The 20,187-nt window shown below is 45.6% G+C and overlaps 1 protein-coding gene across 1 annotated transcript in view; it reads right to left on the bottom strand.

Moving 5' to 3' along the window:
- DSCC1 (DNA replication and sister chromatid cohesion 1) overlaps positions 1-20,187 on the bottom strand; it is a 116,253-nt gene that overhangs the window by 12,190 nt on the left and 83,876 nt on the right. The window contains exons 6-7 of the mRNA XM_078685560.1: positions 19,006-19,058; positions 7,407-7,564 (exon numbers count right to left, since the gene is read on the bottom strand). Of these exons, the coding sequence (XP_078541686.1) occupies positions 7,407-7,564; positions 19,006-19,058 (211 nt within the window). The remainder of the gene's footprint in view (positions 1-7,406; positions 7,565-19,005; positions 19,059-20,187) is intronic.

Here is a 20,187-nt window from a genome sequence, read left to right as displayed (position 1 = left end):
CTCAGGGACCTGAACTTCCACCTCGTGAACAAAAACAACGTCAACTCCACCACCCTGATCGACAACTTCGGACTCAGACAGCTTATGACAACACCCACCCACGCCACCGGTCACACGCTAGACCCCATCTTCTCCGCAAGCCCCCACGTCTCCTTCAACCACACCACCGAACCCCACTGGACCGACCACCGCTGCATCCATTTCACCTTCAGGAAGCCCACCACACACCGCCAAACCCAACAGATGCCTCGTCGCTGCTGGGGCAAAGTCACCGAAGAGCAGCTAGCCTCCGCCCTAGCCCAGAGCCCACCAGCCGACCCCACCAAACCCGACACCGCTGCCCTCAACCTTCGACAGTAGATCGTTGACTGCGCCAACACTCTCGCCGCGCTCAAGACACCCTCCAACAGCCACACCAGCAAGAAAGCCACCTGGTTCACTGAAGACCTCCAGACCTCCAAACATACATGCCGGAAGCTGGAGAAGAACTGGCTCCACGAACGATCAGCAGACAACTACACGGCCCTCAAGAACGCCACCCGCAGACACCATCAACTCATCAGAACTGCCAAGAGGACCGCATTCAAGGACCTCCTGGATAACACCGCACACAACAGCAAAGAGCTCTTCAGCATTGTGAAGGAACTCTCCAACACCAACGACATACCCCCTTCGCAGGACCTGTGCGACTCACTGGCCACCTACTTCCACCGCAAGATCGCAGACATCCACGACAGCTTCAACGCCACGACCGCCCCACCAACCACCGAGACTCTCACCGCCGCGATCACCAGCCGCCTGATCACATGGTCCAAGGTCAACGACGATGACACCATCAAAGTCATGAACTCCGTCCATCCTGGATCCCCGTCTGAACCATGCCCACATCACGTCTTCAACAAAGCCAGCACAATCATCGCCCCCCATCTCCGGAAAGCTATCAACATCTCCTTCGAGACAGCAACCTCCCCGGAGAGCTGGAAGCACGCCGAGATCAACGCCTTACTCAAGAAGCCCAAGGCGGACCCCAAGGACCTCAAGGACTTCCGTCCCATCTCCCTGTTCCCGTTCCCGGCGAAGGTCACCGAGAAAATCGTCAACAAGCAACTGACCCGCTACCTCAAGGACAACAACATCCTGGGCCCATCCCAGTCCAGTTTCTGCAGCAACCACAGCACCGAAACCGCCCTCATCGCCACGCCCGACGACATCAGGTCCCTGCTCGACAACGGAGAAGCAGCAGCCCTCATACTCCTGGACCCGTCAGCCGCCTTCGACATGGTCTCCCACCGCACACTATGAACACGCCTACACGACGTCTGGATCCAAGAGAAGGCCCTGGACTGGACCACATCCTTCCTCTCCGGCAGAACTCAGAGCGTCCGCCTCCCACCCTTCTGCTACACCACCACCGAGATCATCTGCGGCATACCCCAGGGCTCTTCCCTCAGCCCAACGCTGTTCAACATCTACATAGCACCCTTCGCCTACTTCGCAAGACAGCACGACCTCAACATCATCTCCTACGCTGACGACACTCAGCTGATGATCTCCCTCACCAAAGTCCCTCACACCGCCAAAACCAACCTCCACGAAGGAATGAAGGCCGTCGCCGAATGGATGAGGAACAGCCGACTGAAGCTGAACTCGGACAAGACAGAGGTCCTCATCCTCGGCTCCACCCCTTCAGCCTGGGATGGCTCATGGTGGCCGACATCACTGGAAACAGCCCAGACACCCACTGACCACGCAGGCAACCTGTCGGTCATCCTCGACTCCACCCTCTCCATGACTAAACAGGTCAACGCCGTCTCCTCATCCTGCTTCAACACCCTACGAATGCTCCGCAGGATCTTCAAGTGGATCCTAACCGAAACAGTCACCCAGGCCCTCGTCTCCAGTAGGCTGGACTACGGAAACGCCCTCTATGCAGGAACATCAAACAAGCTCCTGAGACGGCTGTAACGCATCCAGAACGCCTCGGCACAACTGATCTTCAACATCCCCCGCCGCAGCCACATCACACCCCGCCTGAGAGACCTACACTGGCTCCCCGTCAACAAGAGGATAACCTTCCAGCTCCTCATCCACGCACACAAGGCCCTCCACAATGCTGGCCCAGCGTACCTCAACAGACGACTCATCTTCTACGCCCCTACCCGCAAGCTCCGCTCCGCCGGCCTCGCCCTCGCCACAGTCCCGCGCATCCAAATAACAACCGATGGCAGCAGATCCTTCTCCCACCTCGCCGCCAAGACCTGGAACACCCTCCCCAAAAACCTACGGCAGACCCAAGACCTCCTGGCCTTCAGAGGACTTCTCAAGACCTGGCTCTTCGATCAGTAGCAGCACCCCCCCTCCCCCAGCGCCTTGAGACCCTCACGGGTATTTAGTGCGCTTAACAAATGCCCTGATTGATTGAGTAATAGGCAGGTTGTAATGTATTGTAAAAAGACATACCATTTACAGATGTAATTTCTATTGATGCGATTGGGTGAACATTCTGTACCAAACAAGGCACTTTAGCCACAGCATATTCTTTTGAAATGCTGTTTCTCACTTACCCGTGGAGTTATCAACTTTACTCAAAGTAAAATTCAAGCTTTCAACCCTGCTCATGTGAATGAAACGTTTACAGAAACATTTTTCACATGAAATACGTATATACAGATACATGCATATGCTTTTATTTTATTTTTAACATGACACTCATTGCTAGCTCAGTAAATAATGAAGCCTCGTTGTCCTTCGCTAAGGTCGTTAGTTGATGTGTGGTACTGTCCCATAATTAAGGGCCTCAGTCAGAGATGAGGGGTACTGGCACTTAATACCCGTTAACACCCTACAACAAATAGGCACTTCGACCAATAGTATCCATTGCCCAATGTTACCTAGCACAGGCAGACCAGCTGTGCAACTGACCAAGACTGCTTCCTGGTCCTGCTTCACAGGCGCTTTGAAGTTACAATGTAGGCCTGACACAGTAGGTACTGCTTGCACCCTGAATGCCTGAGCCAGCATTGTGAGCTTCTAGGATAAGCACCGGTGGGACCAAGTAAACATTACAGAGCCTGGAGAGAGCAGAACTTTGGGAGACTCTGCACACAAGGGGATATCTGCACTTGCAGAGATGAATCGTTCCAATTATTTCGGTATGTTTTACAGGAATGGAGTGTGCCCTCCTCGCTCTTGCATGGGGCACCAACTATTTGATAAGTGTTTAACGATCGATGATCGATTAATTCACACAACTCACCTTTACTTTTATCCCTTGCTGTGGGCACCTCTTTTGGCATTTGTGCCTCACCGAAAATAAAAACCAGACTAAAGTTTCTCAGCAAGTAGTTGCTTTCAAAATGCTACTGTAGATTCAAGAGCCTTTTATATAAACTTTGAGGGGCAGATTTATGTTAACTGGCGCATCCCCAGGGATGCGCCAGTTAATGTGCGCCACAGTGCGCCACAGCTCCGCCACCCATGGTGCGACGCATTTACAATGCGGCGCACCATGGGGCAAAAACGGCACAGATGCGTGACGCATCTGTGCCGTAAAGGTGGCGCATTGCTGGAGTTGCGTCGCAAGCGCGACGCAGCTCCAGCAAGGCCTGGGGGTTCCCCTATCTGACCAATGCTGCATCAAGACCTACGCCTGCTTCAAGCAGGCGCAGGCTTTTGACGCAGCATTGGCCTGAAAGTGACTGAGTGAAATCTTATAGATTTCACTCAGCCACTTTTGCGAGGCGCACCTGCCCCGGAACGCCCACCCTGCGCCGGAACGCCCACAAGCGGCGCAGGGCTTTACAACGTGACGGATCTGCCTAGATGCGTCACGTTGTAAATCGTTCGTAGGGATGCGCCACGTTTACACCGCCTTGCGTGACACAACAGCGGCGTAAACGTGGCGCAAGGCCTTCATAAATCTGCCCCCTTGAGTTTTTGAGCAATGTCGCAGTGGACTGTGATGGCTAAAGCTGGGCGGTGCAAGTTCGTAACTTTAGCTTTGTAAACCGGAAAAAGATTAGATATAATGAGTTTTTGTTTTGGCTTATTTTCAAAATGGTCTCCGGTCTCAGCATAGTTTCACAAAGTAAACTGCATCAAAAACATAGCTTATGAATGCGGATATAGCCCATGCGTTATACAGGGCACAAATAAGATCTTCTGAAGTGTCAAACATATAAGAATTAATATGGTTTAATATCACAAGCCTTTCATTAGTAACCAAGAACCTTCCACAACAGTACGTAAGTTATGTCGAAATCAATTCAATTTTCAGTGTATCTGGGATGGTGCTGCAATTAGGTTCCCCACCTACCAACATTATGCGGCAAAAACTGCTACTTCACTGACTTAGAGAAAAAAAGGCAGCTATGTATTTTACAAAGTACATTCACGTGTCTAGTCAGATACCAATAGAAGAACTAATTTCTTACGGTTAACAAGTTTAAGGGATTCTTGAAAGCCTCATACGAAATAAAAATCGCAATGTTCACTCAGTAGGTATAAATCCGAAGAACTTATGGACTTAATATGCGTCTGTCGTCCAATGCTCAAAGAGAGGTACGATCTTATATCTCTACTAGCAGCCCGTCCCGATGTTATCCGAGTATGAAATAGAATGTGTGTATTCAGATACGGTCATTCGCGTGTTCCCCCGCTTGAGGCCCAGCTGCAGCCCTGGTTGATGTTAGCAGGCTCGTGTCCCCCCGCTTGAGGCCCAGCTGCAGCCCTGGTTCATGTTAGCAGGCGCATGTAATTAATGTAGCGATCCGCCGCCTGAGCTCGGTTACAGCCCTGGCTGATGTTAGCAGGCGCATGTAATTTGGTTTAATGTGAGTTCTGTAACAGCGCGCATGAGAGGCTGCAGTAATTGTCCCCGCAGACACGCTCAGTCTCACGCTTGAGGGCCAGCGGCGACCGTCTAACAATTAGATTTGTGTGAGTCTTGAAAGATTGTTTCCCGCTGTTCTTATTTTTTTATGACCCACACCGACGCACTTCGGCCCCGAGGGCTTTTTAGACGCACCCAGGCCAAGCCACACACTGCGTTCGGCCCTTTCAGACGCACCCAGGCCAAGGCACGCACTGCATTCGGCACCCCCAGTATGTGCGACATAACGGGCAGTCCCCCAAGGGAGTCTTGCGAATGGTTACTTACCACGCTTCGAGGGGCGGACCGTAGCACACACCCCCAGCGTTTGTCACGCCCCCAGCGTGCCCCTTGATGCGGCGCAATTGGTGCTTCACATGGCATGAAGGGCGGACACACGCCCACAGCGCGGACACACGCCCAAAGCATTTGTCACGGCTCCAGCGTGACACGCCCCCAGCGTGCCCCTTGATGCGGCGCAATTACGACTCACATGGCATGAGGGGTGGAACGTACCACACGCCCCCAGCGTTTGTCACGCCCCCAGCACAGGCCCACAGCAGAACGCAGACACGCCCACAAGGGACTACTTTGCTGGCACGGTTCTTTTACCTTTTAAATGTATATGGTGGCCGTCTGCATAGCCTATGTCCTTCTGCTGCAACTGCCCTTTCCAACGCTGTATTGGGTGTTGTGATTGGTGCTGTGGTTACTGAGATTACCCGCCTCAAAGGTTTGGGCTCTCTCTTTATAATATTAGTATGGATTTAAGGATATCCAGCTACGCTTTTGCACACAGATACTTTAATTCTGTTTCACGGGCTCTTTGAATATACTGTGTGGTTAACTGGTTACATTTGTTTCATAATTTGTGTCAAAGCCTAGAGCCTCAAAAATCATCGTTATTGATTAAAGTGCTGGAGATACTTAGTGGTGCATCCCAGTGCCCCTGCTGTGACTAGTCGGTATCAGTGTTTAGTTCTTCTAGTAAGTAGGCCCAGGGAAACGCGCTAGTTCCATACGGCTAGATAGGTTATTAGAATTATCACAATGGTAATGGCTTATAGATATATCTAATATTTAAGTGAAATACTTAAGTGCACATCTGTGGCTTTCTCCTTTTTTACAATCAGTATTTAGGGGCAGACACTGTAAAAATGTAATCTTTTTGATTGGTTTGTATGTCATAATTTTATCGTTTGGTAATGTTCTGAGGGCTTGTTTCTCATGGTTTCTATGAGTCAATAAATTAAGTTGTTTACTTCATGCATGTGCACAGGAGGGCATTAAAAAGGGAACCATCACAGGATAGCTGCCTTGTAGTCAGCGATATGATGTGTTGCTTTGGAATGGTCGACTGTGCACAGGGGGGTGGGGCGTGGGTTAGGGCTGTGACAGTTATAGGGATCAGATTGTATCTGTATTGCTCTTCATTTTCTCCTGAAAATATATGAAATTGGACAAATTCAATTGATATGTATTGATGAGGCAGAAGCTTCTGAGCCACAGAGCTCTGCGTCATATGTGATGTTTTGACAAATAAAATGTGTTTAAAAAAAAAAAGGAAGCCATTGCCTTGACATTCCTTATACCTACATAAAAAGGGAGGAGGCTTTGACACCCAATGACAAAAAGTACAAACACCTTTGACCCTCCAGGCAGGAGACTCGAGAAAGTGGGTGGCACCTTGATGTAAGGAGTGCAGTTCCAAAGCGGCTCATATCTGGTCCATCCAATGAGAAGTTGTCCCTGAAGGGCATAGGTCACAGACTGACTTCTGTTGGTGAGAGAGCTGCCAGTGCCAGGGCACTAGACTAACACTGCCTAGGTTTGTGACTAGTTTTGGGGCAGTTCTTTCCTGACAATATACGGCAGAGACTGAGATCCTGCAGACCTTGCGCTTGACACCAGTCACTAAAATACGATCCCTGGGGAGTCAGAGGCTGCAATTAGACTAAAGCTTGAGATGCTCTCTCAAAGGGGTTGTTCTTTCCCTTGTTATCGGGTTTATTACTCCATCCTTGTTACTTATTTATGTTGCTGTATGCTATTGATGATATGCTAGATTCATTCCATTTATCCTCACCCTTGCTATGGCAAAGATGGACATAACGTGACGTGATGAGGGATTGGGAATACTCGGAAAAAATCAATAAAAAATTACTGTTAAAAAATAAAGAGTCGGAGGCAGCGAGAGTGGTGTGGCCGATGGACAGTGAAGACACTTCATTTCTGCTCCTGCAGCACCACGAAGGGAGCCCATATCATGGGTCACACCAGCATCTCTGATTTGCAGTGCAGGTATCCTGTGACCAATCACAACTCCACTGTAGAAACCGGTCTCCCAGGTCCTTCACTGGTCAGACAGCTGTAGGGGATACCTTACCCAAAGCTCAGCACTGATGCCATGAAACTGTTTTACAGAAGTACATAGAAACGGTGGCAAAGTGTTAGGATCACTAGAATGCCATTTTCTCATGGAACGTTAGAGCTTGATAATCAGTCTAAATTGTAGAAATGATCTAAAACTGATTACCTTGAGCTGGTCCAACCTGGTAGTCATTCCCTCTGGAACGCTCTGCTGCCAAACTTCCTGAAACTCAGAGAGGTTGAACTTCACTGCATTCTGCAGGAGCATTTGCGCTGTGGCTCTACATATCTTATCTTCATTTAAGGCAAAACAAACTTTGCCTGCTAAAAAACAAAAACACACTCGAAAATGCATTTTTTATATTATAGTAGCATAAAACACGATAATACATTTGGAGAGTTCACGATTTTCTGTTGTAGTAGAAATGATGTAAGAGAAATGAAGTTCACAAGTGTCAATTCGGGGTAATCTTAAACAGCTTTTGATGTTAAAAAATATGAATTTCTTTCTAAAATCTAAATACATTGTTAATTTGTATTTATTTTGAGACAGTGGAATAGATCCCTGTGGGCATCATGAGAGCATAGAACAAAATTGACCAGTGGCTCTTCCATGCACTGAATGTAAGGAAAACAATAAAGAGCAATTTTTACATAATTCAGAGAAGTGATTTTTTTTCTCCAAAAATGTAAAACATTCAGCATTACCTTCAGATAAAAGGGCAAGGATATTCAACATATGGTAGAGCCCAGAATAATAACCAGACATCGAAGAGGTAAAGTAGATAAACTGCTATGCTTGCGGTCTGTGGGATATAGATTTTAGATGTGTGGTGTGTATACGTACAAACAAAAATACATCAACTTGAAAAAAAACAGTTAAAGTGAATTGATCCTTACAAAACAAACCCTAAAACCCACCACAATTCACTGGTTGTGGTTAGGAGAAATAACCATAACTCAAACCGTGCCATGCACTGCTTAGGACCTAACATTTGACCACTCATAACATCATTGATGACATTAAAACTGGCGACACTGATAACCACATCATGAAACTACTGTTGGCATTGTATAGATTTTTATTATGATATATGTAAGGACGTCTCTTTTTGTATGGTCACCCCCAGGTTTTTGGACTGCTGTTTTATCAACTCAGAGTACATTGAGGTCTGCCAACCAGACCTCAGTGCCTATGCCCTGACCTTAAAATATGTTTGTTGAAATGGCTCACATCCGATTGGCATAAGCTAACTTACCTATGAGTCCCTAGCATATTATACCCACGGTACTCATGGCATGTAATTTAGAAGGTCACCTCACCTCAGGGATTGCAGCACTGGTTGTGCCACCCTGTGTGTCACACGGATAAAAAGAGTCTCCCAGTCCACCACTGCAAACTAGAAGATCTCTTTTGAGCTGCTAGTACGACTTTATAATTTAAAGAAATGGCAAAGCCAAGCCTTCACCCCTATGCCAGGCCTACCGAGCCCTAAAGCAGGGTGCAGCATATATCAAGGGCAGAACATGTATTTTCAATGTTCTAATGATGAAGCAAGATTTCGCACATTACGCGACTTGCTGAAGTCAAGAACCTCGATTCATGTATAACTCTGTAATCCAATCGTACGTCTTACTAATTTCCTTTATTTTTACTCTATACATGTATCCTAGCGATGCTTGCCTATGTGTTTTACTAATACGATTAATTTGTATCTTTAACATGGCCGCCGTTTAGAAGATTGCTTCTGCGCATGCGTTAGTCACACTCATGTGACGTGACGTAGTTGTGATTTTGGAGGGAAAGGGTGCGCATGCGTAATAGCCACAAGATGGCTGCTTGTGTAATAATATGGTGAAGCTTGTGCAGATGCTCTCGTGTTATTGTGTATTGCACTAATAAATAATTGCATAGTATATTTTTATAGTGACAATTCATAAGTACACAATCATGTTATGTAGTTTATTCATTTATTTCTATGTTTTAATTTGTTTTCGCTTACTTTTCATGTATCCTCGATACGGAGGGGTGATGGGGTGCTTGGGAGGCCGTGCTGGAGTGCAGTACCGCGCAGAATCAGAAGTAGCGAGGTGGCATTGACACAGCGCCAAGAGAGAGTCGCTGCCAAGATGTGCATGGGAAGATGCACCTTCACCCAGCCAGAGAAACTGAAAACTGTTACTTTATTAACAATGTATTCTTCCTATTGTATTCAGTGCGACTTCTCATGGGAACCCCAATCTTGCTAGGCGGTACCCAAGAATGTAAATTTAGGCTTGCAGTAGTCTGTTCTGATTGGTGTGTTAACCTAGCCTACTTGCGACCAATCGAAATTGTGGATTCTGACACTTTGCAACATTGGGGGGTGGTACACTGACCCGAAAACAGTATATCTAGCCTAGGTTTAGCTATAGAATTTGTCCGACTTGTCTGAATAGCTGACCTGTCACTGACCCAACGCACTCAATAGGTGACTGAATTTACAGAGCGCTGCCGAGCACTCTGTCCGAAAATAGACCATAGACTTTTAAGGTTTTACTAGACCTTAAGTGCTGGCGGAGCACTTTGCTGAGGAGTTCGCTAACCCAATCGGGGTTCTGACTGATAGCTGCAGAGAGGGTGGAGCGCAGGCGTTGCTTCCAAACGTGCCTTGGTGGTCCTGTCCTGATCCTAATCTGGGTTTCCTGTCCTGTCCTGGGGTGTCCATTCCCAGTGCCCATTGACGACTGCTATTCCTTGGGGTATTTCCTGTCCTTGACTGATCCGTGGCCAGGGTTGGTTTTCACACCATTCTAGGTAAATATATAGATAGGGCTGAGAACTCTATACTGCACCTTTCTATTTTCTGTCTTTGCTTCAATAAAGACATACCTTGCACATGTTATATTTTCCATGCTTTCCGAAATCTACCATATGGAAACCTATTGCATTTTATTCTCATAGTATGTTCCTATGTTATCCTACTGTTTAGAGAAAATTCTCTTCCATACTGTTTATGAATTTAGATGTGGTTTATATTGTCTCCTGAAATCTATTCTTGAAATAATAATAATAGAATTATAGCGTGTTCCACTTTCCACCCCTTTGATAGATGTATAAGATTCCTAATTTTTCACTCATTTTCATGAAGTACATTCCAATAGTTTAATTCTAGTACATGCAAATAGCTTGCTCATTTATAGATGACTATTCTTGAATTTCAGTTTAAGTCTACTTAGCGTGTTCCCTGTCACTCTATTTACAAACTTAAATGATTGCCATTACACTTTTCTTGTATGGTTATGTGCTTTTTGTTATCTTGATGATTAATTGCCTTTTAACTGTAAGCCTAATACTCACAGATACTGATTACTAGATAAAACCTTTAAAACTTTTCAGTTGTCCGTGGTCATTTTATGAATATCAAAGGTATTTTTAAAGTTGAGTTTGTATTTTGCCTGCCTTTCTTCACAGCTAGCTCCCTGATCCATTGTGGTCATATGTACCCGTAACAGTGGATTGGTTAGTCGGGTACACTAAAATAAAGGGAAGGAATCAGGGTGCTGATGGTAGATTGTGAGGTCGCCTGATTAATGTATATGGTGAATTAAAATTTATGGGCCCGAAAACTATATGGTGAAATTATTGGTCAGGTGACCCCCGATCTCTATCACTAACAGTGAAAACTCGAAACTTGTTTCTACTGTGGAATAACTTGGTCGCCCCATACTCCAATATATCAAACAACTTGTTACAATAAGCCTCACAAGATTCTCTGGTCGAAATTAATTTAACAGGTTGTGGTGTACAACGGTTACAAAGTTGGCATTGTGTTGCCTTTAATCTCATGTGCCCTTAACAGTTGCACAAGGAGCCTCTCCCTGAGACAGCCTTCTGCTTTCCTGGAGTGACGTGCTAACGACTGTTAGGAAAGGAGACAACAGAGGTCTACACTGGAGAGATATGTTACCTACTTCCTGCAGGAAGCAGCACAGGCATTGACCTAAAAGGCGAGCTTCAAAGGAGAAGCCGACTTTGCAGGGCAATTGGGTAAAACTTGAGAGAGGGGCAGCTCCATTGCCTAAGGAGAAAGGTTGGCACCAGGAAAGGGAAGGGGAAACCCGTTGCCTAACCGGTTTTCCAGGGGTGTGTAGCCCATTTTTTAGCCACACCTCTGGGTAAGGCTAGGAAGCTATGGATGATGAGAGGGGGGGATTCTGCCATGTTGGACATGGGCAAAATGGTGCATCTTGGGCTAGCCAGTTGCCAAACTTCACAGGAAGTGGTCATCAGTTGGGAAGAAACCTGATAAACAAGTTACTTAAATGCCTTATCTGGTTGAGACTATCTAGCTGCAGATTTCTTACCTTAGAATTATCCCCTGGAGTCAGACTGGATCTGGAATTTTCAGACTGGATCTGGAATTTTTTCGTGAGCACTGCCCTTGCACGGCAGTAGGTGGTGTCAGCATCCACGCCAAAAGATATGTATGCAATGCCTATGTAGGCGCCACTCTAGAGCGCTGTCCGGTACATATTGTGGCTTTCCATGACAGTAGTGCAGCGCCATGAAGAACACTGACCATTGGTGTGGACAACTAGGGCCCTGAAAGAGGAAAACTCCGGTCTCTAAAGCGGGGAGGATCAGTGGGTTGGTAAGGAATCTGCGGCTAAAAAGTGTCTCTACCAGAGAAGGTAAGTATCTTGCTCACCTGATAGAGACTTCTAGCCTTAGAATACATACTCACGCAACACCTCCCAAAGGCCGGTCTGCGAAGCAATTTTACACAAAAAAATCCTGCAGGAACGAACAGGCAGAGTGCCCATCCAGACTGACCGGACTATCCAGGCAGTAGTTCTTGGGAATGTGTGAAGAGAAGCCCACGTTGCTGTCTGGCAGATGTCCAGGACCGGAACTCCACAAGCTAACGAGTGGTTGCAGCTTGGACTGTAGTGGAATGAGCACTCAATCCCACAGGGGTGCTTATTGGCCAGTGAGTAACAGATTTTTATGCACAGCGGGATCCATCTAGAGATAGTCTGTTTCTTCACAGCCTTCCCCTTCTTTGCTCCGACATAGTCCATGAAGAGTTGGTCATCCACTCGGAACTCTTTTGTGCAGTCAAGGTAGAACGACAAAGCTCTTTTTGGATACAGTCGGAGTCGCTCCTCTTTCTTAAAGGAATGCGGCAAAGCATAAAAAAGGTAGGCAATGTGATGGACTGCTTACAGGAAAGGAAGTGCCAAATTAGTTACACGTGATATGTCTTTTATACCTAGGCATGATTTACGTGAAACAAGGAATTGTCTTTTATCATCATATTATACTGCTCTCTTGAGTATCCTAGCAGTCTTGCTTGCCTGAGTGGCTGGATTTAATCCATATTGTGAATACACACAGCCCGGTTTCTGATACAGGATTACAATATATAGATATCGCTAGATATATATTAATAATAATTGTGACTAGGCACCAGTCCCCCCTTTAAAGACTATAGTACCAGTCCTCTCTTTAAAGACTACAGTATTAGAATAGTGTTATGTTTACATCGAACATTTTCTCTCTTTTTCAGATAAATTTATCATTATATCGAAATGATAGTTGCTTTTTAATCAATTACCCCGATTTGCTGATAGAGCGTTCGAAGTAAGTAATTAACTTTGTCCTCTAAAAAAAATATATATAGGCTTTAAATTTATAAATTCGATATACATGAGTGCCACCGCATCACCAGTCATGTAGATATCTCTGCCATAATCCTGATAAGTTGGATTCTCTGCAACCAGGCGACACTAGTGGTAGACCGATTGCATGTTAATAATTATAATGTTTGAAAGTTGGTCCTAAAATGAGCACTAATAAGAACTTTACTTTAAAATAGGCTTTATTTATGGCAATTCTTGTGTTGTTAATCTTTAAGTGAGAGGCAATGAAGATACCTTTCTTAAATCATTTAACTATGTGTTGTGTGAATGTTTATAATACATGTGATATGTTTTGTTCTTAATAAAATGTATTCTAATTATGTACTTTTTCCAGGTATTACGTGGCTATTCCTGAAGGAGGTGCTGGTTCGCCGAAACGCGCGTCAAATTTTAATTGATTGTGCCACTTGCTGTGTTTTTTATATTTTGGAATTTTGTTGTTATAACATTGCTAGCTCCATATTGTATATGGAAATAAGCCTGTGTTTTTTATGAAATATGTATTTTAAATTATAATTGTGTTAATAAACAGCAGAACCCTAGTTATTTTTTTGTTGTCTCTTATAGTTGTCATCGTACTATCAAAAGAATATAATTACCTAGGTGGTTATCTTTCATATATACAGGAAAGGAAGTGACAGCTTTTGGCAGAAAGAATGCTCCAGAGCGAAGTACTAGCTTGTCTGGAAAGATGGTTAGGTAATAAGACTTAGATGACAAAGCCTGGAGCTCAATAACCCTCCTGGCAGATGCTATCCCCACAAGGAAGGCCGTCTTGATGGCACAGAGCTTGAGATGGCACGGAGCCTGAGAGGACAGTTACATAACAGCTCAAACGAAGGACACATCAGAAATGTAAGTACGATATTGAGGTCCCACTGAGGCATGAAAAGAGGGCGAAGGTGGAAACATATGTTGAAGACCTTTCAAAAACCTATTTACAACAGGGGATTAGAACAGGGATGGATGATCTGGCAACTGCAGAAACGCTGGGATGCAAGAAAAATAGCCCTTTAAGGTGTCCAAAGTAGAGCCCTATGGGGCAAGAGGAAGAATAAACAGAAGGACCTGAGAAAGGAGGACAGAAAAGAGTCCACTTTCTTTTCTGCACACCATGCCAAAACCTTGCAGGGCAGCAGGCGTATATCGCATTGGTGGAGGGATGCCTGGCTGCCAAGATAATATTGCAGACTTCGGGGGGAAGATCGAAAGCGGTCGACTGACTCTGCTCTGCACACATGAAGACCTAGAGTTGACAGGTTCGGGTGAAGAACCCTCCCCTGCTGCTGCAATAAAAGATCCTCCCGAAGAGGCGGGCTGATGGTCATGCTCAGCAGCTTGGGATACCAAACTCTCCGAGCCCAGTCTGGAATCACAAGGATGTTGAACCACCAGGGATATGCCCTGTTGTTCCAGCCATGGCTAGAGGCTCAGGGCCTCTTTACAAAGTGTCCACGAACCCACCACGCCCTGTTTGTTTCAGAACCAAGTGGCAGTGAAGTTGTACCTGAACATCTGCCCTAGCCTTCCCTTGATGGAGGGTAGAAAGGCACTCAATGCCAGACGGATCACCCGGAGCTGTAGTAGGTTGATGTGGAGTCTGGATTCACCCGGAGACCAGAGGCCTCTCATCTCCATATCTCCCAGATAGCCGCCCCAGCCCAGGAGTGAAGCATCTGTCACCACTGTCAAATCTGGTTGGAGAAGGGAGAGGGGTCTGCTTCTGACCCAATTGCTGTTCGTTAACCACCACTCCAGATTTTTGCAGTTCCCTTTGAGATCTGGACCATGTCTGAAAGATTCCCATGATGCTGCACTCACTGGAACTTCAGGCCTCAATGCAGAGCCCGCATATGCTAACGGGCATGTGTCACAAGCAGGAGGCATTGAGGCCCAACAACTTCAGAGTCAGTCTCACAGAAATCCAAGTCATTATTTTCTGCCTTAAAGAGGCACCTGGAATCAAACATTATTATTTTTTCTCCCTTCCCATCTCTTTGTGACAAGGTGGCTCCTACGCCTTTAATAGACGCATCAGTGGTAAGGATTGTCTTTTTAGTGGGGTCAAAAGGGCCTAATGCAGGTGAATGCAAAATCTCCTCCTTCAAAGCATCTACAGTGCACTTGTGCTGGTCATGCCATTCAAAGTCTTTGTTTCTTTTAAGCAGTTCAAGTAAGGGATCACACTTGGACGCAAAATCCTTGACAAACGTGGCCATGTATTCCTCAAGACAGAGGAAAGACTTAAGTTCGTCTTTATTCTTTGGGTAGGGAGCGTCTTTGACCACTTTCAACAGGTTGTTCCTTGGTCTAAACCCTTCTTCAGAAATAAAATGCTCCAGGTAGTCGACTGAAGTCACCCTAATTTGACAGTTAAACTTCTGCACCATCAACCCGGCATCCATCGACTTCCTGAATACCAGTCAGAGGGTGCGGTCATGGTCTTCCACTGAGCGACCATACACCAGAATATCATCCTGGAAACACATGGTATGGTCTGCATCTTATAGGATCGGATGCATGATCTTCTGAAATACCGCAGCGGTGGATGCCAGCCCAAACGGAATCCTCTTGAACATGAAGGCTTCTTGGGGGGTAATGAAAGCAGTGAGGGGCCTTGAGTCAGGGTGCAGGTCTACCTGATGGTAAGCCATGGACAAATCAATGACACTAAAGAACTTAGCCTGACCCATGGTGCTGAGCATTTCGTTTATGTTGGGGAGTGGGTACCTCTCAATCCAGATGTTCTCGTTTAAGCTGCGCAAGTCCACGCATAAACGGATGCCCTCCCCATTAGCCTTGGCCGCGATTACAACAGGCCCCAATCATTCAGACATGTCTACAGGTTGTATGACCTCCATCATGCACAATTTTTCCAACTCTCTTTTCAGAGGCTCTCTCATTTGGTGTGGTTCAGGACGCAATCGGTGTACAACTGGTTTAGCATTCACTTTGAGTTTAATTCTGTGTTGATAATCACGAAGGAGACCTAACCTGTCCTTAAACAGTTTGGGAAACTCTTCACAAATGTTGGTACTTAGCACACTGTGGTCCGTGAGCAGGACCTGTTCTTCCATATTTGGATTAAGGATGATGCCTAGCTCCTTTTGGTGCTGCTAACCTAACAAATTCGAACCTGTCTCCACGAGTCTACAGTGTTTCTCCCTTTGAATTCGATTAGCATTTCTCTCATACCTAAAAGGGGTATAGGTTCTTTGTTATAACCTGTGGGGAAAACGTCAGGTTTCTGTAAGGCTTTGCTTCCCTGATTGTCAATGCCTTCAAAATCTCTACAGTTCAACAACGTAAAAGGAGAGCATGAATCGACAAACATGCTAATGATTTTGTTGTCCAACTTAACATCACACTTGGCATAAATTACGTTTACGGTACCAGAACTTTCTTTAAGTTGAAAAATGTACTTTTTTCCCTCACTGGGCATGACACATTTGACTTCTTTACTCATGGTGCCCTCTGCACTTGCACCCTCAGCGTAATAAGGGTCGCCTTCTCTGCATACCCTTCCAAAATGTCCCCTACTATTGCACTTCTTGCACGCAACACTTCGAGCAGGACAATGGATGTTGTTAGCAAGATAGTTGCTGCTACCACACCTGTAGCATCTGTAATTCCTTTCATTCCCGGGAGGCTTGTGTACGTTATTCTTATTTTGTACCTTATTTACTTCACATATCTCCACCTCCTCTTGGATAGTAGCTACTACTTCTGTTCCGGTCTTCATCTCTTTTATGCATTTAACAGTGTGTTCCACTGATTTGGCAATATTCACAGCTTCACACAGGCTGGGATTCTTTGCAAACAGTTTTTCTTGGATGCGCAAATTGTTAGTGCACCTTACTAATTGGTCTCTGATCAGAGAGTCCGTCAGATTGCCAAACTTGCACAGTTGGGTGAGACCCCTTAGAGCTGCGATATAGTTGGTCACCGACCCTTGTTTGCCCTGGGATCTGAAGGAAAACTTGTGCCGTTCTAATACTACATTTATTTTGTCCCCAAAGTGTGTTCCCAACTTTATCATGGTTGTAGCAAAATCATCCATGACTTCCACTACCTCACCGTTGGGGTTCTCCGGTTCGGGCAAAGTCTCATAGATTTTGCACCCCTGTACACCTAGATTATGAAGGAGGATATGCTGTTTACGCATGGCAGTGAACCGTTCACCGCCTATGGCAATTAGGTACGACTCAAAAAGTTTGACCCACTCCTTCGAGCATATTTCATGTTCTCCTATTTAGTTTAGGAATGGAGGTGGCTAGCTCATGCTTGCTGTGCAGCCATCATGGTGTACTGAAGGTCACCTGTCAGAGAAGATGAAGAGAAGGTCTAGGAGATACGGTGCAGAGGAGAACCAAATATGAGGAAAAGTACTTCTTAAATGCCCAAAAGGTGTGGAATCACATGGCAGAGTATATGCACACTAGTCCTGAACACCAAAGTGCATATCTCTTCAGCCAGAAACAAGAAAAAAGTGTGCGCAACAGAGCCTCCTATTTGCACAATGGACTTAATACATGGTACATTATTACATTTCACTCACAAGTTACCCATTCCATGTGCAAGTAGAGCTCCAACTAATGTTGATGGAAAGGACCCAGTATACTTCAATAATGTAGCTAAAATGGAGAAGGCAGGTGCGCTCGTCACAACAGGAATGGTGCGCTCAGCTCACAAGCAGATCTTAATCTCGAGCTTAAGTACAGCTTTATTTACTATTTCTATGGCAACAGACGCAGCGATAAAAAAAAAACGAATCAGAGCACAACGCTGAACTCTTTAGTAAGGATCTGCGCATGTTCCAGGGAGAAGTGTCTGCAGAACTGCGTCTGCACACACACGCGCCTGAGCAACAATCTCCAACGCTAGTCTGACAGGAAACTCGTGCTACAGAACTCCCAGGGTGCGTTTCTCCTGGCACTCTCAATTGCCTCACACAGTTGTCTGAGCACGTCTCACTGCTCGCTGGCAATAATCTGCTTCCACAGACTCCTCACACTCGAAGATTCGCTTCAGGGAATGCGTAATTCTTCCACAGCACACCAATGGAAGAACTGTGCCTGCCCACACTCACCTGAGAACGATCTCCAACGCCGGTCTGACATGGAACTCGCGCTACAGAGCTTCCCGCTGCGTCTCTCCTGGCACTCTCTTTTGCCTCACACAGTTGTCTAAGCACGTCTTACTGCCTGCTGATGGAATCCGCTGCCACAGACTCCTCACACTCGAAGATTCACTTCAGGGAATGCGTGATTCTTCCACAACACACCACCGGATGCCTCTGTCATGCAAGTGCGATAACAACACCAGTTATCCACAGATCACCACGGAGGATCGTAGCGAGGGACTCACCGCTACACTTTCACAGATGTGGGTAACTGACTCTGCAACCCTTCTGGCACTTGTTGATGGGATTGAGGTTTTTCTCCCGGTGGCAATGCTCCCAACAATGTCCTTTTGTCTCCAGCATCTGTTTCCCATCGATGCAGTTTCTGAATGCTGTACAACAAATTTGGAGTATATGGAATATCGTCCTTCGTCCTCGCTACTTCTTCCTTTCATGAATGGAGAGAGCACAGAAAGGGGAGATGGCCACAGCTGCCCCCTTTGCAGCAAATCGTCGCCAGTGTTGTAAGTAAAAGCACAGGGAAACGGAGAAGGTTTCAGGTCTGCTTTATTAGCCATCCAACTCTCCTCAACAACTGACACTTGTCAACATTCTAAACCAGGCTCCAGCGGAACATTCCAAGGTAAGGAGAAAGGAAGGGGTGGTTGGAGCGTACCAAAAGAAACAATGAGGTTATAACAGATGCGTTGCGAGTTTTCCAAAAGAACACGAAACAAAGTCCTTGGTGCCATTTATATAACAACTCTGAGCTCTATTTTTTTTTTTTACAACAAGCAGAAAATGTCACCTAATATGGATGTCAAAAATAAACCACAACCGGAAATAAAAATATTAATTACAACTTCACATGACATAACTAATGGTATGTGCTGCAGTTTCCCTAAAACGTTGACATATCTGATACTACAATGGCAAAAAATATACTGCTCAAACTTACCATCATCCGTATATTTTTTCCCATAGCACATGAGACAATGTTCTATCATATTGCTGAAAAGTAAAAATATGTAAAGATATTTAGCATTACTATTCTACCAGTATGCTTCTAAACTAAATTACTGAATTGTAATGTATTTACATTGGGCACAACCCCGGTGGACATCTAAACATTCCAAGATGACAAAATATGTTGCACTACAAGAGACCCATAAACATGAAGGCGCAAAAACATCATTTATATCAAAACAAATGTCAATTTTGAAAAGTAAACATTAGTAGGAATCATAGAAATCAGCATGAAGAGGCTAAGAAGTGAAAGTGTGTGTGGTCCAATTATATTTAGTATGAACTTCCCTTTTTGTAGCGGGTCACAGATTGAGTTGCATACTTTGGTGCCTTTCTTTAACAGCAGACAAGCTAAAAATGAATAGGACCTCTTAAGGCGGTTAGCTGACCTTGAAGGAAGGAAGCAAGCAGTGGAACTGAGGAATAACCAGAACATTTAATTGTCATGCCATTTCTTTGTGGGAATTTACTCATGAGACACCATTTTACTGTAGGCCATTTAAATGTTGGCAAATTCCAGTGGGTAATATATATATATATATAAATATTTATTACACATATAAGAAAGTAATATCCAACACTGCTGCCCACGATGCATAACAGGTGAGGTGGGGTTTCTACTCAGGATTTGGGCCTGCCCTCACCTTATTGACTATTGGGGAAAGGTCCGGGCTACACTTGGGGAGATCACACACCTCACAATCCAAGACAACACTCTGGAGAGCTTGCTGGGACTCCGCAGGCGCACTAATGCCATGAAGGTCCAGCTACGCTTTCTAGACCTCGCCCTTGTATTGGCTATAGGCCCGATCACCATGAGATGGAAATCGCCCAGATGCCACCCATTGACCGCGTGGCAGGACGACATGCTTAGATGGGGCTGCGCTGAAAGTGCGGCCATTCGACGGGAGGAGGTGAGAGGGCTGAGAAAACATCCCATCTCTATGGACTGGGACATTATGCTGGAGGACTTTAGGCAGAAAGACCTCCTACCTACACACCTCAACCCCATTCCATATTCCACCCAGCAGCCCCTGTAGGTACAAGGCACCGAACGCCATACCAACTCTATTAGCTCTCCACCTGCACGTCAGCACGGTTAATAGACATTACT

The sequence above is a fragment of the Lissotriton helveticus genome, chromosome 4_1 (genome assembly GCF_964261635.1).
Source record: "Lissotriton helveticus chromosome 4_1, aLisHel1.1, whole genome shotgun sequence".
Classification (NCBI taxonomy): domain Eukaryota; kingdom Metazoa; phylum Chordata; class Amphibia; order Caudata; family Salamandridae; genus Lissotriton; species Lissotriton helveticus.
The sequence above is the reverse complement of the archived record's forward strand: the minus strand, read 5'-3'. Positions and strand labels throughout refer to the sequence as shown.